Source organism: Hippocampus zosterae, chromosome 15, assembly GCF_025434085.1.
Source record: "Hippocampus zosterae strain Florida chromosome 15, ASM2543408v3, whole genome shotgun sequence".
Classification (NCBI taxonomy): Eukaryota; Metazoa; Chordata; class Actinopteri; order Syngnathiformes; family Syngnathidae; genus Hippocampus; species Hippocampus zosterae.
This window is the reverse complement of record NC_067465.1, coordinates 1,629,308-1,646,906: the sequence shown is the minus strand read 5'-3', so window position 1 is coordinate 1,646,906 and position 17,599 is coordinate 1,629,308. Positions and strand designations below refer to the sequence as shown.

Below are 17,599 nucleotides of genomic sequence, written 5' to 3'. Positions count from 1 at the left end.
CACACGCCGTTACAGGCTAAGATAATTACATCAGATTTCATGTCAAGACTTCAAAAACCAAACTCGGCCTTACTCCGACACAAAGGTTTTTCTGTCACAGAAAAAAAAAAATCATCTAGGCATCTTTGAAAGCTCATCGCAAAATCCATCACACATTTTAGTCATAATCGTTTAAGATAAGATATCCTTTATTCGTCCCACACTGGGGAAATTTACACTTTTGCATCTTATTACAAAGCCCCTTTTTCTTGCGTGCCTTGTTGAATTTGACTTTTGAGAGAAGCTTTTGGAGCAAATTAAGCAGGCAAAAGCATTTTTCTCCATCTCGGGTTCTCGTATGATTCCTCAACTTTGACTTTTCTGCGATGCGATGACCACAATGGAGCAGGAAAAGGGTTTTTCTCCACTGTGGGTTCTTGCGTGTTGTGCTAAACCTGACTTCTGAGCAAAGCTTTTGCGGCAAACCGGGCAGGCAAAAGGTTTTTCTCCACTGTGTATTATTGTGTGGCTTGCTAACTGTGACTTTTGAGAGAAGCTCTTACCACAAACTGAGCAGGCAAAAGGTTTTTCCCCAGTGTGTGTTCTCGTGTGCATTGTTAAATGTGACTTTTCTAGGAAGCTTTTACCACAAACTGAGCAGGAAAAAGTTTTTTCTCCACTGTGTGTTCGAGTGTGGCTCGTTAAATTTGACTTTTGAGAGAAACTTTTACCACAAACTGAGCAGGCAAAAGGTTTTTCTCCAGTGTGTGTTCTTGTGTGCATTGTTAAATGGGACTTTTCTAGGAAGCGTTTACCACACACCGAGCAGGAAAAAGGTTTTTCCCCAGTGTGGATTCTTGTGTGGCTTGTTAAATGTGACTTGTGAGAGAAGCTCTTGCAACAAACTGAGCAGGAAAACGGTTTTTCACCACTGTGTGTTCTTGTGTGTTTTGTTAAACTCGACTTCTCAGAGAAGGTTTTACCACAAACTGAGCAGTCAAAAGGTTTTTCCCCAGTGTGTGTTCTTGTGTGCCTTTTTAAAGACCACTTTGACTGAAATGTTTTCCCACACCGAGAACATTCCCAGCATTTGTCGTCAGTGTGATATGCCCCGTCACCTTGAGTCTCTTCATCATCATCATCATAATCATCATCGTCGTCAGTGTCAGGAGACTGTGATGATGTGTCATCCCGATATGCTGGCGATGGTTCACAGTGGTCTCCATAATCTTCTATTGTTATGTGTTGATTTGAGCTACTGCTTGGAAGCTCCGCCCCTCTGGCCTCCTCACGCTCACCCTTGTCTTCCTTTTCACTCTTTAAAGGGACAAAGGTCAGTGCCATCTTGCTGCCATCCTCCTCCTCCTCCTTTTTGATGTGAAGGGGCTTTTCCTCCGCCTCATTTTTAATCCTAAAAGACTCTGCCTGCGGTTGCTCGGGGCAAAGATATTTTTCACTGATGTCTGCAAGACACAAGAAGGCAAACACACATTTGGTTTGGTCAAGTCAAGTATCAGCATCATATGTCTGTGTTTTGTTCAACTGGACTTCTCGGGAGAAGATTTGACCACAAAGAGAGCAGGCAAAAGGTTTCCCTCCCAAGTAAGTACAAGAGTGTATACTTACAAAGACCACTTTGAACAAAATGTTTTCCCACAGTGAGAACATGACGAGCATTTGTTGTCAGTGTGACATAATCTATTATCTTTAGATTGTTCATCATCATCAATGTTGTGAGAGTTTGCTGATGTGTCTGTCATTGCTATGTGCCCTGTGATGGTCCCCAATGAGGTGTGTGTCACCTTCTGTTGTCGTGCGTTGACTTGAGCTGCCGCTTGGAAGCTCAGCACCCATGTCTTCACCTTCACTCTTTAAAGGGACGAAGGTCAATGTTGACTTGCTTATATCCTCCCCCTCTTCCTCCTTTTTGATGTGAAGGGGCTTTTCCTCCTCCTCGTTTTTAATACGTAAAGACTCTGCCCCACGTTGCTCGGGACGAAGATATTTTTCACTGACGTCTGCGGGACACAAGAAGACAAACACACATTCGGTTAGGTCACGTTAAATGTCACAAGGGGACTTTTATTATGTCTATTATTATTTCTATAGTGGTACATTGAGTTAGGGATGCCGAAAAGATGCGCCAATACGTAACGCAGACCAAACCGCCAGGGAAAAAAAACAGACAAACAAACAAAAAAAGCCTGCTGGAGACTCAACATTTGAGCCCTGCGCCTGAAACTGTGCCAGGCTGTTTTTTTAGAACAATACAGTGCCAATCTTAGGAAATCTCGGCACAGGATCGGAATCAGGCTTCTGCAAATCTTGCTGATGAGCCGATCATTTCAATCAGGTGTGTTAGAGCAGGGAGACAGAAAAAACTAAGCCGGATTTTGGCACCCCTGCCATACAGAAATCAGAGAGGAAGAAGTCTACAAACCTGCTCTGCGTAGCACAACGCGCGGCAGCTTGCAAAAATCGCCCTGCGCTTCAAGATGTTGCTCGTTCTGTTCTTTTATTCCACAAAGTTGCGCCTTGTACTCGAGTGTCGCCCCTGCACACATTTTCGCACGACGATCTCAACACTTCCGCACTTGATATCTGCTTGACGAGGCTATGTGCTTCTCTGTGTTAGCCGCTAGCGAGCTAAGATAAACAAGGCCGGTGAGCAGCGACGCGCTCCGAAACGAGTTTATCCGCATAAAATGACTCAGTGATGTGATGTTGTAGTCTTTTAAAGTACTGATCGACGTCCTGTGTGGAGGCTGCGGTGCCTTCAACACTTAATCGACAACCATGATGTCACGGAGGCGAGTTGTTTTTTTTTGTCTTCCTCCTTAGGTTGTAATTTAAGCAGAATATCTGAAGAGGGCAGTAATGTGGCAAGTGTGGCGTTTACACTTCCGGAAATGTGAAAGAAGTAGAAAAGCTTCACTTCCGTTCAATAATTCTTCCCAATTCAATACAGAACGCGCTGAAGCCTTCACTTTGTACACCCACCACTTCTTTACTGGGTTTAAACATTTATTGAAAACCATTCTTGATTGGATAAACTCGTCTCGTTGTGCCTTGATGCTTCTCAGTTTATTGACATTAGTTCGCTAGTGGCGAACAGGAAGACGCCTTCGCTTGCGACCCGTAGCTCAAAGTAAAATCAAGCGTGAACTTGGCGGAATCGTCGCGTGAAAGTGTGTGCAAGCATGCCATCGAGGTACGCAGAATAATAGTGTGGAATAAAAGTAGAGAACGAGCTGAAGCTGCTTGGACGGTGTTTGAATTGTGCTACGCACATTTAAATTGAATTCTGATGACACCATGGTAGTGATGGACACATTAAGTTGCGAGGGAAAATGAATGAAAGAGTTTTGCACGTTAGCTCAATACCACTTTTTTTCTCAGACCGATAGCAAGCGATCAATAACACGAGTTGTTTTGAGACATAACGTTCATTCTTGCCGATATTAATTCGATAGCGGACAGCATTGTTCATGTTTATCAAAAAAAGTGACCAGTAGACTCAATTTAATTTAACATTTAATCAAAGTTTTCAAGGGGATTCACCACTTTAAAAAAAGTGTGTGTGTGTGTGTGTCAGGGGAATTTAAAAAAAACATTTATCCTTCATATAACTGGCCCAGGTTCTGTTATTGAGGGTCAGTGAATTTCAATATAAACATCTGAACGCAACGGGAAAAAAATGCCCCTATGCAGAATAGTTGAATGCCCTTCCCATCTAACAAAAGCATACAAACATAAGACACACTTTCAGTTGGGTGATCACAGAGGCAGTGGGCGACTCAATTCTGAATTAAAGGCCACACAGACCTGTTATTACCTGTTAAACACTCTCCGATACGTAAACAATTGGCTTTGACATGCAAATCCAGGGCAGCGGGTGTCGTGCTAATGCTGCAGTAAAGCTCAAAGGTCACATGTCCAATAACATTTTTTACGACGTCTATACAAGGCATGTTTGCACACAGTAAGTCCAACGTTCCACCAGGGGGCGTCCTTGCAAGTAAATTACAAGAATTGCAAGAAGTACATCTCACACACGCACGCACGCACACACACGCAGAAAGAAGGAAACTGATGGAATTTGTAAATGGATCACACCACGACAACAAAGTTCTTGTTTTACCAGGTTGTTGTACCGATGTTTCTATTCAACGCCGTGCGATTTAAAAATGACCCATAGCAGCTCCAGTAGTTGAGCACAAAAACAGCTTGCTCAGAAAAACAGCACCAGGCTCAGATGGCCGTCCCTATTTGTCAGATTTTTAGTTGGCCTTTTCGGCCATCGTGGTGGTGTGTTCAGCAGGGATAGTAAACAGTAGTTTGTGTGGTCCAAGAATCAAGTGTGCCTACACCACCAGTCTCGATCCGAACAACAGTTCGACATCAACACCTGTGGCAATGAAATGGTGGCTGCCATGTGCAGCCTTTGGTGTTACACCACAAGGCACAAAATGAATACGTATCTGCGATGAGAAGGGCCTTGGCACGTTCATTATTCCTGACTGGCCCGTCTCTTCTCCAGCTTCACTTTGAGCTCTTCGTTGAGAGCTGCGAAAAGAGTGGAAAAAGAAAGTGAGGGTCAAACTACAACAGGTGGTCTTGTAATTTCTTTGCACCTAGCACTGGTTCCAGACATTCTGTGCCAAATTTAGCAACGCTACCTCCGAACTTAACTGAGCCTGCTCTTTGTTTCTCAGCCTTGGACACACAGGCAAAATTGTTGCTCTTTTGTGACACAAGTAAAAAGAAAAGTTTTGTCTCAAAAACATTCTCCCAGAAACAGTGTGGCTAGTCAGTGTGCATTTTTAGTCAATTCCAGTCTCATCAGTTTCAAAATTATTTTAGTGATGACATGGGGTAAGTCAAAGATTTTCTTTACAAAAAATCTTTGTAGCTCCAACGGTCTAAACGCGGGGTTCCGAATAATATTGCGTTTGTGAAATATAAACTAATCAGCAAAATCCTAATCAGAAAAATCTACCCGTTTTCATCCATCGCACAGAGCGGCCATGTTGTCGCTTGCCGCCACATGAAAATGACATCACAACCGCTCAGGTAACGGCCAATCACGGCTCACCTGTTGTCTGCAGTTTGGTCATGTGACATTCACAAGCTGAGCCACGATTGGTCGTTACCTGAGCCACTGTGATGCCATTTTCAGGCGACAGAAAGAGCCAAAATGGCCGCACCTTTAGATGGATAGCAGCGGGTGGATTCCGCGACTTAATTCGTAGTCCACAAACGCAATAATAATCAGAATGACGTGTTTAGACTAGTGGGGTCGCATCTAACATTTTTGTTTATAAAAAAAAGAAACATTGGTTAAAAAAAAATATTTGACTTGACATCCACTTTAAGTCTGCTACCTTTATGTTGACGCATAACGGGAAATTAATTCGACAAGCTAATGAATAGCATCTATCTGGCAGCGTTATAACACTTAAAAGAACAAACAGAACTAAAGTAATTAAACTCGCGTCACAGGATGCGATTTACTCCCGCCTGACTGCAAGCACTTACACTGCGTAAGAGGGGAAGGTGATAAAATGAGTCGTCTCATGGGGTTGGTGGGCGAGGCAGGCACTGATGAGGTCAGGAGGCGGCGGTCCGGAGCAGGGGAGCGGGTCAGGGGGCTGCTGGGCCAACGATCTGCACCAACTGTAAATAAATCATTGGATTGCCTTTTTCCGTTGACAAATGCTTTGTTGAGACAAACCTTGCTTTGGAGGCAGCGCAGGAGCCTTTGGCAAGGGGCTGGTGGGGGCAGTGTGAAGGATCCTTTCTCCATTCTCGTCATTGGCAGAAACGTATGCTGAGGATGCAAAAACATTCACTTACACTACGCAGCAGGGAGGGGAAAAAAATACCCCAGGAAGCCAACACATTTTTTTTCAACTCACTAATGTTCTCCTCATAAGGTTCTTCTAGAAGAAAAGGTTGAAGAGTTCCAGCTGTCTTCTCTACAAGGGCATTAATGACATCATGAAGGGTTGCACAGGGAATCTGCAGAAATGAATGGAAGCGGTTACTGAATTATGAAAAAAAAAAAAAAACATCCTCCATGACAATTTAACCGACCGGATTTTCTACATCAATCACGTAGCCACCCTGGTCCCGCTGCGTTACTCGATAATGTCTGAACACCGATCTGCATCGGAGCACAAACGGGGAAAACGTGAAGAAGCACTGGGATGTTTTGAATTGGAAGTTCATGTTGGCCGCAGCGGCGGTTTACCCATTGAGGTCCTGTCGTGTGGTGACAGCCAATGAGCTTCCATCTCTTCCGGGACGCAGCAGCATGTTGCCGCAGTCTGGGTGTCTCTCTAAGAGGACTTCGGCCTCGGTTCGCGACACTGGGCGAAAACACCTGTTCCCAACCACACGTCGATAAACACGCCGCTCAGTCAAAATAGACGCACACCAGCCATCAGGTTAGGTCAAGGAGTTACTTTTTTCTAGTTCAGGGACCCCTTACAGGAGAGAAGACTGCAGCGTAGAACGGGATGACGGTGACCCCAAGAGGACAAAAAATGCATGCGCATTTTTGCAATTTTTATTCGTTATTCATGAGTATTGTTGAGTATTGCAAAATCAATTTCGTCTAAATAATCGATTAATCAATCGGACAATCGGTAGACAACTTGGAAATAAATGATAGCTGCAACCTTAGTTGATATATTCAGCGACTTTTCCCTACCGCTCTTGAGCGGGAACTATGTTGACATTGTTTTGAATATTCCAATGAAAGGAGGCGGGTCACAATCAGAGTCAGTCACATACAACATAATTAAAGACAAAGTATATTTACTCGGATGTTGGAAACTACTTGCCTGAGTTTTGTGCTTTGTGTGTGTGTGTGTGATTAAACATCACAGCATCTTTGCAAAGGCCGAATTTTTAATTTCGGCATTTTTATAGGATCTCGTGATTGTAAAGTGTATCTGGAAAACCTACGGTGGAATCTCTCCCACTAAAGGGACAGAGAGAGGCGAAGGAGGCGCTCGTGTCGGGGTGCGACTTCTCCGCCTGGATCTTTCTTTGTCCACGACTTCCTTTAGCATCTGGAGCTGGCCCGGCAGCAGCGTCAGGCTTGATGGTACATTCAGCTTTAATATAACAGAGGGCAAAACATGTTACAGGATGGGATGATACAGATAGGCGGTAAGAAAAATGTCAGGTGGAAAATTTGATCATTTACATCGATCACAGAATAGAGGAAACCCTTCCACAGCTCCCTTGATTCCAGGTTGGGTGCCTGGAAACAAAGATAAGAGTTTCGTTCAACATGGAGCGCCTCTTGAGACGTGCGTTTTGAAGTTGAAACTAAATTCAAAAGAAAACGTCTCCGGAATTCACATGAGACATCAGCGAATGTTGCGAGTCTTCACTCAGCTAGCGCCGAAAGGTTAAATTGTGTTTGGCTTTTTCTGTGACGCTTTTGCGATCATGTGTGGACAACTGAACAAACAAGTGCTTACGGGAATTGCAGCCATGCCCGTGAAACACTACAATGTGACCTGTTCCTACTTCCTCTCCGTTATGATTCAGCCATCTTTCAATTCTGAGTACTTCTTATTTATTTTAGTCGTTGCGTAGTTGTGACTTAGTCCATTTAGTTCAGTGCAAACAAAAAGGCACAACGCTATGCGCAGGCTAACGAATAACAACGGCATCACACTGTAATATCCATTCAAGCAAATCATATTTGGAGAAAAATGGTGGTGCAAAACATGTAGACCGCTAGTATAACAATAGCGAAAGCATGAATGGCTGATATATCAGCATCTTACTGAGAGTCGAATATCTCTTTGTATGTCTGGAGTATACAGCCCCATGGTGAGCACACCGCACATGCGTACTAGAAGGAGCAGCACAATATCCATTGAATTGAAGCACAAAAGAAATGTGGCAAAAACAGACTTTAGATTCCATTCAACTACATCAGTACTGCCCGTTGCATGTTTTTCATGCAGTATTACTGTATACCGTGCAGTATTATACAGAGCTGTTTATTATTCAAAGAGAAACGAATTTTTTGAGGGGGTTAGGGGGAAGGTGGAACGGTTAAATGGCATTTCCATTCATTTGAGAGCAGAAAGATCATTTGAGATCCAAGACATTACCGTGATTCGGGTTTCCCCGTCCTTCATGCGCAGGATGAGTCTGGCTGCTTCCAAATTCCTATCCCGGCTGCAGTCGTCCTTCAGGGACTGAAAGCCGCTGAGGTCCAGCTTCTCTACATACTGCAAAAAGCAAACATCCCAAAATTATCCATAATTTTTCTATTTCAAAGAGACTTTACCTACCAAATCCGACTTACATGAGCGTCCTTGGAATTATTGAAGAAATACAAGGCATTCCCACACAGACATGTCCACAGACGCCTGGGTGCCTGCAACAAAGAAAAATAAATACCTAGCATCTGTTTAGCGTTGTTTTTTTTTTTTTTTGCCTTCATCAATTCATCCAATTTCCTGCCAGGGGGAGGGATGGTGGGTGGGCAGCAGCTGCTGTCAGCAGACCACCGCATTAGCTTGCACCTGAGCCCTGCTCAAATGACAAGTCCTGGCCTGCAGTAAAACCATCTTAATGAGAGCCTGGGGGGGTGGGGGGGTGGGACCCCGAGTGGGTGGTATCCCCCCTTGTGTCATCATCATCACCACCACGCATTGATGGCCAGGTAGCATCGTGCAGTTATGCGGCAACATTTCAACTTGAAAGACACGCAAATTACACATTAGGGAGCAGTCTGTTACTATGGCTACAACATTCTCCTTAGAAAGCACACCGGATGTGCGATCCATTCAAACAATCACTTGAATGAATCCCTTCAGAAGACCATTAAGAGGCTGTTTTCTTACAAAAATCGCGGATCTGAAAGGCGCGCCTTGCCCGAGAAGTGTGGCAAGAAAAAGGCAAGAAAAGAAAATCCCCCGCAGGTATCAACGTCCACTACGCCTCGCCTATTCACCTCCCGCACGATAAGGAAGTTGGCAGCTCGTCAAGGAAAGCCCCGGCACGAACGTACCTTTTCTTTGGGTCCTCGCTTCTCCAGATAGCCTTCGTAGTAACAGGGCGGGAGCTGCGCGCGGGTTCCCCCCGATCCGAGGCGCTGCCTGACGGGTGCAGCCGCCATGAGTGTCGCTGTGGCTGAGGAGGCACCGCCAGAGGACAAAGGGGCGCACAGAGCGATCCTCCGGGTAAGGGACACGCCTTCTCCCGATGAGATGGTGCTGTGGCAATAAACCAACAGCTGGCTGGTGGAGCATGCCGTGTCTGCCCGGGAGGGGGGGGGGGGGGGGGGGGGGGGGGGGTAGGGGGGGGGGTGTACTGTGCGGATTATACACTGATTGAGGGGAAATATGACGAAACGATCATGATGCTTTGTGGACGAGTGACATCTAAAATTGACGGAGTAAAATCAACTCATTCAAATTGATTTCATGAATTAAAAGTGAAAAAGTTTTGCGATTAATCGATTTCATGACATATAGTTACCGTTTTCCCCCCACCATCTTGCACTCGACAAACACTCCAGAGCAAGAACTAAAACCAATACAAACTGAAGCACAGCATGAAAATAAGTACCGGTAAATAAATTTAAATGAAGCCGAAATTAATTTTTTTTTGGAATGAGGTATACAGTATATGCAAATTCGACACAGGAAAGCTCCAGTCGAGATTTGTACTGCAAACCCCACAATTATAAAGCAGATGTGGTATTATGGTGCCTTGGCTCACCAAATGTGACATATTACACATTAATAGTTGAAATGTTCACCGGCAGGCGGCCCAGTGAACAACTGGTTAGCGCATCGACCTCACAATGCGGACGTATCGGGTTCGATTCCAACTCCGGCCTTCCCGTGTGGAGTTTGCATGCTCTCCTCCGCGTGCCTGCTTGGGTTTTCTCCGGGTACTCCGGTTTCCTCCCACATGCGTAGCAGGCCGGTTGAACACTCCAAATTGTCCCGAGGTGTGAGTGTTAAGTCTTCAGTGGACCACAAACAATGCACGTTTCTGGAATGTGGGAGGGAGCCGGAATAAGTATAAGAAGAGCATACAAACTCCACACAAGGCCGGCGTTGAGATTTAAACATTGAACCTCAGAGTGCGGTGCAATTGAGAAAATGACGCAATACTTGAAAACAAGAAGCACGTAGCAGTATGACAACCTTTATTTGAATTAGCAAAGACACCGCCTCAATCCTCCCCTTTACATACTATAATGCATCGGTGTGAAACTCTGGTCGCGGAGGGCGGCTGTCCGGCATGTTTTCCAAGTTTCCCTGTTGCGACACACCCGATTCAAATGAACAGGTTGAGTGTCGTGATCTGATCATTTGAATCAGGTATGTTGCAACGGGGAGACGAGGGAAAACTTGCAGGAAGGACAGCGGCCCTCCGGGACCTGAGTTCCACACCCGTGCTATAATGCATAAAATAAACAAAATCAAACATGAAGAGGTAATCCACATATCCTCAAGATAATCCTGGAAAATCCCAATCTAAGTCTCCCAACGTGTCAGTTCACAAATGAATACATTAAAGGCGGATAGCAATAAAGACGCATGCAAAGAGGTTCCATTTCGACGCAAAACATAAGCGGGAATGCTTCCTTCATTCATGCGGTCATATTTCAGGGCCTTTTCGGAATTTAGTGTTGCAGTAAAAAGGCCGGCGGCATCTTTTATTTGACCACCGTCGAGCAGCACACAAACACTCCAGTCCTTTGTTCCAAGACATTATTCATCATTTTTATCCAAGCCGAGCCTAATTACCCTCCTCCCCAACTTCTGATTTACTCTAACGAGGCATGGAAACGCACACCTGAACCGAATGTCGTTATTCCTCTGCACAGACCCCCCCCCCCCCCCTCCCCAACCATCTTCAATAAAAGGAATGGCATAGACGCAACGACAAGATTAATCCCCGGGGGACAAACCAAAGCTTCAAAAAAGGCAGCATGGGATTGGGGATAGGGGGCTGATAATGAGAAAGGGGGCAGGGCATACCGGGGGGGCAGGTGGTGAATAAAGACTAGCGGGGGGGAGGGCATAATCCACTGGTGCGCGGTCTTTTCGTCCCGAAAAGAGCCGCAAATGATGGCATAGTTGAGCGCGGCTGGTTTCACAATGGAGATAGTGGCAGACGGCTTCACAGTTCACAGCCTTCTTGTGATTGAAAGCGATTGTGTCCCGGACTTTCTTAAATGAATTAACTCAATATGGGATGGGGGAGGGGCAGAGATGGGAAACGGATTATCAGTCGTGTCCGTTGCAGCGTTTGACACATCATGTTAATTTTCGTGCTTCTAATTAAAGGTGAAAATACGAGAAGGCTCTCGTGTAGCTTGTCCAGGATCTTGACAAAAACAAAGCACGGGCAGATGATTCACTGAAACCAAGTTGGAAGCGACACTGCCAGCAGCATCAATTGAGCCCGACAAAATTCAGGAGCCGGATGTTTGTGGCTTTGGTATGACACTCACACCGTCCATCTCAAATACTGGCCATGGTTGGTATGCATTACACCAAATAGAGGAGGGGGCTTGAGGGGGGGGCAAACCTCTTCCTTGCTTTTAAAACGTTTACGAGAATTTTGCAGCATTATTGCACTTCCTTTTATAGTGTCGAGCGGAACCTGTTGGGAGGGAAAGCAGAAACGGGAGTGCACACAAACAACGCAAGAGCTGTGATCAACCTTACAATTGTCAGATTTAAAATGCGTGATTTGCCCGATTTGTTTTTTTCCATTCAATGTGAAATCTGCCTGGATTATACAGCCCAGACCTGATTCTTCACTCAAACCATCTTTCGTTAAATCCAACCATTCCCACATAGGAAAGTGTCCAAAACTTCTTAATTAGTCAGATTTTTTAAACCTTAGATTAAAAAAAATAGTACAAATATACAGTATCTATTTTTTCAATCTAGGCCAGTGATACAGTGGATGAAAAGGATTCTATATATTGCTTTTTGCGAGAAAACCATTTTTTTTAGGGGAGGGCTAAATTCTTCGGAAGGGGAATCTGTTTCAGCAATCATGCCAATCATGCCTTGCCTCAATCATAGATTTTGGGATACCACGAGTTAGTTCCACTTTACAATGAAAAATAGTCCAAACCCAAGAGCATGACCAACACTAGATGGCAGTATCCGATCGGACCGACCTCCATGACGACTCCAGCAAGGTCCATTCAAGGGGCCTCTAATCATGTCGTGAAAACTTGTTAAGGATTGTGGAAGCTTCCCGGAAATTTTCTTTCAAGTGAGAATGGAGTTGAAAACAAAATTTAAAAAAAAAAAGTGCAAAAAGTGCACAGGTGCATTGTGGGTCCAATACTTGGGCGCACCAAAACTTGTTTGAAAACCTTCAGAAAATTTCAACCATGCTTCTGCAAAATAGGCCCTCATCATGAGATGTTTGGTTTTCTCACAAATATGTTGCTCGGAGTGCATGCTCCTGCTCCTCCTCCTCCTCCTCCTCCTCCTCGCGTCGCCCGTTCCATTCCGGCCGCGTCGCGTTCAGTGCGACAGTGGAACGATGACTTCGACGTAGTTGTTGGGGAAGTATCCCGTCTTGCCACGCAGCTTTCCCTCAAACCAGTTCTCGTCAATGTAACTGACCAAGGTGATGGTGTCCCCCTCGCGGAAGCCCAGCTCGTTCTCGTTCTCGGGGTCAAAGTCGTACAGAGCTTTGCAGCATGGCTCGGCTGATGACAAAGGACAAAAGAGGAACACTGTGAGGCGGTGGAACACTTTGGACCCCTCCCCTGCCCTCCCCCCCGTCTCTAATGTGATTAGTATTGGCTTGGAAAAATATTTCATTCGAGGCTGCGTGCGAGTGGTCTGTTTCCACCAGCAGTTATGGCAGTCTGGAATAGAAGCCAAAGAAGTTAGAACCCCAATGCTGTGAAGTGAACCCGTCTGAAGCTTGACACCTGACACCTGGAAACCTCATATGTCCAAATATGGTCAACTTGTTTTTTTTTTTTTTTTTTTTTAAACAACAAAACGTTTCCACAACATCTATAAATTTTTACAAATTAGCAAAATGGCTCAAGAAGAAATGGCTGAACACGTTTGATGTGGTTGTGCATAACTCAAGCAAGTGGTTTTGGAGATGCAAGGATTCCACCCGACAGAGTCTGCCAAATACATACAATCCGACAAAAATGAAGAGTCGAAGCTTTTTGGAAAAAACAACAACGAGATTCTATGTATCTGCAGCCTCCATGGAGCCCATATTTTGACAAGCCCAATCTTGTTGTCTCGCCCAGACAGATTGAATGCAGGAGACCTCCCAACGCTCGTCAACAATGTTAGTTGTTAGTCGAAACCATTTCCAAATTGCTCAGACACTTTTCAGTCGTTCAAATGTGCAACGGAGGGGGCGCAATTAATGAATAAGGCTCTCTCTCATCTTTTGGCTCACTCACGCGCTCGGTTCTTGATGGAAGGTCTCGGGACGGACGGGCCTGGATATTGTTTATGTTGCAAAGGGAAAGACACATACATCAGTCATACTCAACAAACACCCGCTTAGTTGCATCCCTTGCACGGTGGTGTCATCAGGTCTCACACAAACGCATTTCAATGTATCAAAACATTTAAATGTATTTGAACATGGACAAAAAAAAAGAGAAGTGCACACATTGTAAAGACTTAAATTCATCAAAACACACCTTTTAGTGTAACCCCCCCCCAAAATGAGGAACTGTGATGTCGTTTACCTGAAGAGTAAGCCGGAGGGCTTGTGGCGGTTGGTGTGTAACCTCCGTTGGACTGCTCAGTCTCTCCATAGTCAAAGCTCGGTTGTCTGGGTTTGGGTCTGTACTCTCGCCTTGGTTGGGACCGACTTTCTTCAACCCTGCGCGAAATGTAAACAACAACACATGTTGATATTTTTTGGTTTATCATCCATTCTCCATTAAAAAAAACAAAACTCAACAGCATGGTACATTTTCAGCATGGCCCCCAATTTAAAGTCACCCTCCTGCCACGTTGCTTGCCCGCCCGCATGGGTTCAGACACGCATTTGCGATGACTAATTTGAATTAAATTTTGTATTCACTAAGATATATACTCTAATAAATAAAGTTTTCTGAATCAGAATCTAATTAGCAGGCCAAATGAGAAGTCTTCCTGAATTATACGCGGCACATCAAGCTCCCCCCAAATAGTCACCGTGCTGACCTTCTTGCGATTTCGCCAGAAAGTTCCTCCAGAATCTCGGTGGAATTTCTGTGGTACTGCAGCAAGGATTCCACAAGGGATGCCAGCTGGCTCACCTGCTCCACCTACAGGACGGCGATCGCAACAAGAAAAGAGATATGGTATATAATCTTCTTTATTCTCTCATAATATCTGCAAATTCAAACATCAAACCAAACAAAAGAAAAAAAGAAAAAGCAGAAAATCAGGTTAGACAAGCTCCCGATGCTGCTTGTTCAAAGTCAGGAACAAAAGAAACAAACAAACAACAGCAAAAAAAACAAATACAACACGCATGGACACGGTCATGTTTGCCATTAAAAAAAAAAAAAACGGCGATGCAATGAATCCATTCCAGCCTCAAAACAAAGTTATAGTGACCTTATTCTTATGGGTGTGAGACAATAAACCTTGTTTTAAACACTGTATAGCAAATGTGTCCAAACTATGGCCCGGGGGCCATTTGCGGCCCGCCATCCATTTTCCAGCGGCCCGCGCCACGACAAAATAAATAAATACATGTTCATGAATCCTGAAGCCAAGAACGAATAACAGTGTTTTTTATGCCGCGTGCACAGTCGAGTCAAGTGTCCACTCACATCAGTCTCCAGCAGGTTGTACATGGAACTCTCAGCCATGTCTTTGGACTCGTGGAACTTCTCCAAGGACTGCCTGATCTCCTCATCTGGAATTTTACCCAGACGCTTCTTTTTATAGTCGTAGTCCAGGCGGCGGCCCTCCATCTTCTTCAGATGGTGCTGATGGCGCAGAAGGATGACGATGGCAGAATTTTTATTTTTATTTTTTAAATAGATGTCAAATCATTTCATAAATCGAATTAACTGTTCCAACTCTACTACGGTGCGTGTACCTGAATATCTTTGATGTCCTTCTCAACGACTCCTTGCAGCGGGTCAATAAAATTCTGTTTCACGTCAATGTCCAGACTGTCCTTGATGGCGGACAATTTATTCATCGATTCTCCAATAGCCACGAGAGCGCCACCTGGAGGAAACATGCACCAAATGCAGCTTTGTGACATTTGGATCACAGTGACGCGGGGAATGAAAAGGGAGCGCCTCAGAAAGAAAGGCGATACCGTCAAGGCGTGTTGGAAACAATTACAAAAAATGGTACCTTATAGTACCTGGTTTCGCCAATGGAAAAATGTCAATATCGGTACCACGTCCTCGAAAGGTAGCAATGGACATGTACTGTTTAAACGAAGCTGCATTCACGTTCTCCACCCTTTTTGAAATGATTTTTTTGTTTTTATGATTGATAGTTTTTTTTTCTTTACCAAAATTGTTGTGCTGGCCCATGTCTGCTCCGTATTTCAACATGCACTCTCCGAGCAGGCCTTCGGACTGCGGGTATCCAGGACTGTTCAGCTGCCCACGGAATTTGGACACGGTATTGAGCATGGACAGTTTAGCTCTGTAGGCCGGGTTAGGCTGGAGGTACTCGGTTGTTTTGTTGATGACTTCAACCACCGCTTTGCTGGTAACATCTGCTCTCTGGAGGCACATTCGGGATGGATAGCGACTTAAAACATGTGCAAAAAATCCATCTTGTTCTCTTTAATTTGGAATTGGCGCGATACCCTTTCAAGGTCCTTGAAGTCTTCATCCAGCTTGGTTCCCTCTGCACCGCCAACCTTCTCGCTCACCAGCTGAGGACACAAAAGGAAGCAAATTGGACGCATGATCTGAAACGCTAGACATCCCTCGTCATTTAGCTTTAGCCTGTTTTTATTTCAGAGTTGTCAAGCTTCTGACAACATCTATACCCACTGTGAAACTGGTATGGGCGCGTTATTGACATAACTAAAATTCCACTCGCCATCACGTCGGATCGGCACACCCACCAAGCTGCGAGTGCTCACCAATCACATGTTAGGCCGCAGCAGTGACTTGCAAAACTAGCATCATCAAAGCCGGTTCGGCCAGTTATGTTTTTGTGGCGCTTTGTATTTCTTATGGGGCAACAGAAACCCAGCTCAGTCAGAGTTCAAGATATTTGACTTAACAAAGGTTCTTGAATTGTGTTAAATATCATCTCCGCCGACACAATTGCAAGGAGTTGAGATGTTTTACGACAGTGACAAATGGATGCACCGTAATGATCGTTCACATGAAGCTGTTTTTCCTACATTCTAAATACCAATTATCATAGGGGGCCACTTTAGAGAAATGTTGGCCAGATGGCCAAGTATTCAGGCTAAATCTACTTTGCAAGGGTCTTCGGATTAAGCCTCGTTTTTTCCACCACACATCTAATAGAATTTATCTTGATTCCTAAATACAATGACATCCCTTCCTATATCTACAGCCAGTAACACACATAATTTACTTTGACTAGTTTCTGCAACATCATTTCACATAAAATTTGAAAAATGGCACAATTGCCTCGGCCCTTATTAACTTGAGCTCACAATATGAACAAATACCAATTTGCTTGGGAAACCTTGGGGGGTTAGGGGTTCCTTCACGTCTGTGTATATTATCGATCATTCAGGTCAAGGGCCAATTGCTTGTTCAATGTATTGCGTTTTCTCCTCGTTTTCCGAAAATGTAAAGGAATGACTTAAAAATTCACAAACTCGCAACTTGTAAACTCGCCATCGTAAAGATAATTACACTAAGGAATGAAGTCACCTACACTGAAAATACAGCAAAACAGAAACAATACATTCTCTTGATTAGTGTCGGCTCATTCATTTAAGTTTTTTTACATTGATGTTCCAAACTCAGTTGACGCCAATTGGTCAACATGCTCCCGTCTGCGACTTTTCACGTGCAAACGCGATTGATCATGAGTTTTGTCGTTCCATATTTGACGTTTTGGATCCAACCAGTTAGCTCGGGGCTAACGTAGACTTGCCGTTAAAAACTAGTGGCAACAAGCTAGCTAGCGGCTAAGTAAAGTTTAAAAAACAAAAAAACATCGCGCTCTTACCTGGCTGGCTTTGTAAAATTGCTTCCTAATCCCAGCGACGGACATCGTGAACTGTCTCTTTCGTCCACTTGGACTTCACCAAGGAGAGAAAAACTTAATTGCGGGACAAACGCAGCTGTGGTGAAAGCTCTCAACAGCAAGGAGCGAGGAAGCGAGCACCACGTCTTCAAATTTTGCACGGCAGATGTGGAATTTGAAACTTCAGCTCCTTGGCGACCACAGCTTCCTGCCTCCAGCTTGTTGTGGGAGGCTCCGGGACCGTCGAAGTGGGTCAACTGCTGACGTCTTCTCAGGTTCGGCTTTCAATCGTCTAACTTTATAATTGGAATAACCATTCATTCGTTGCACAAACACTCGAACTGGGCTTACACCAACCAAATGGTTAGAATACGTGAATATATATAAGTAATCAAACATGATGCTGGAGC

The 17,599-nt window shown here is 44.6% G+C and overlaps 3 protein-coding genes across 8 annotated transcripts; all 3 read right to left on the bottom strand.

The window, feature by feature from the left end:
• Positions 1–217: 217 nt before the first annotated feature.
• On the bottom strand, positions 218–3,672 carry LOC127616148 (zinc finger protein OZF-like). 4 transcript variants are annotated; one of them, XM_052087587.1, is made up of 4 exons: positions 3,294–3,672; positions 2,420–3,144; positions 1,782–1,997; positions 218–1,442 (listed from the first exon to the last, which is right to left on the bottom strand). In XM_052087587.1, exons 2-4 carry the CDS (start codon positions 2,541–2,543, stop codon positions 346–348), a joined length of 1,437 nt encoding a protein of 478 aa, XP_051943547.1. In that variant the 5' UTR covers positions 2,544–3,144; positions 3,294–3,672; the 3' UTR covers positions 218–345. The 4 variants fall into 4 exon arrangements, with proteins under 4 accessions (XP_051943547.1, XP_051943546.1, XP_051943548.1 ...); XM_052087586.1 differs by having other exon boundaries at positions 2,420–3,672; XM_052087588.1 differs by having other exon boundaries at positions 1,830–1,997; positions 2,420–3,672.
• stap2a (signal transducing adaptor family member 2a) lies at positions 3,671–9,250 on the bottom strand. 2 transcript variants are annotated; one of them, XM_052087592.1, is made up of 11 exons: positions 9,026–9,250; positions 8,318–8,389; positions 8,121–8,240; positions 7,196–7,252; positions 6,952–7,103; positions 6,233–6,364; positions 6,076–6,145; positions 5,898–6,000; positions 5,714–5,809; positions 5,518–5,646; positions 3,671–4,545 (listed from the first exon to the last, which is right to left on the bottom strand). In XM_052087592.1, the coding sequence occupies exons 1-11, from the start codon at positions 9,131–9,133 to the stop codon at positions 4,490–4,492; spliced, it is 1,095 nt and encodes a 364-aa protein (XP_051943552.1). In that variant the 5' UTR covers positions 9,134–9,250; the 3' UTR covers positions 3,671–4,489. The 2 variants fall into 2 exon arrangements, with proteins under 2 accessions (XP_051943552.1, XP_051943551.1); XM_052087591.1 differs by having other exon boundaries at positions 5,518–5,655; positions 9,026–9,243.
• Positions 9,251–10,157: 907 nt separating this feature from the next.
• Positions 10,158–17,479, bottom strand: LOC127616152 (endophilin-A2-like). 2 transcript variants are annotated; one of them, XM_052087593.1, is made up of 9 exons: positions 17,172–17,479; positions 15,817–15,885; positions 15,514–15,730; positions 15,085–15,218; positions 14,813–14,971; positions 14,196–14,299; positions 13,733–13,869; positions 13,439–13,477; positions 10,158–12,712 (listed from the first exon to the last, which is right to left on the bottom strand). In XM_052087593.1, exons 1-9 carry the CDS (start codon positions 17,214–17,216, stop codon positions 12,525–12,527), a joined length of 1,092 nt encoding a protein of 363 aa, XP_051943553.1. In that variant the 5' UTR covers positions 17,217–17,479; the 3' UTR covers positions 10,158–12,524. The 2 variants fall into 2 exon arrangements, with proteins under 2 accessions (XP_051943553.1, XP_051943554.1); XM_052087594.1 differs by lacking the exon at positions 13,439–13,477 and having other exon boundaries at positions 17,172–17,478.
• Between the last annotated feature and the right edge of the window lie 120 nt (positions 17,480–17,599).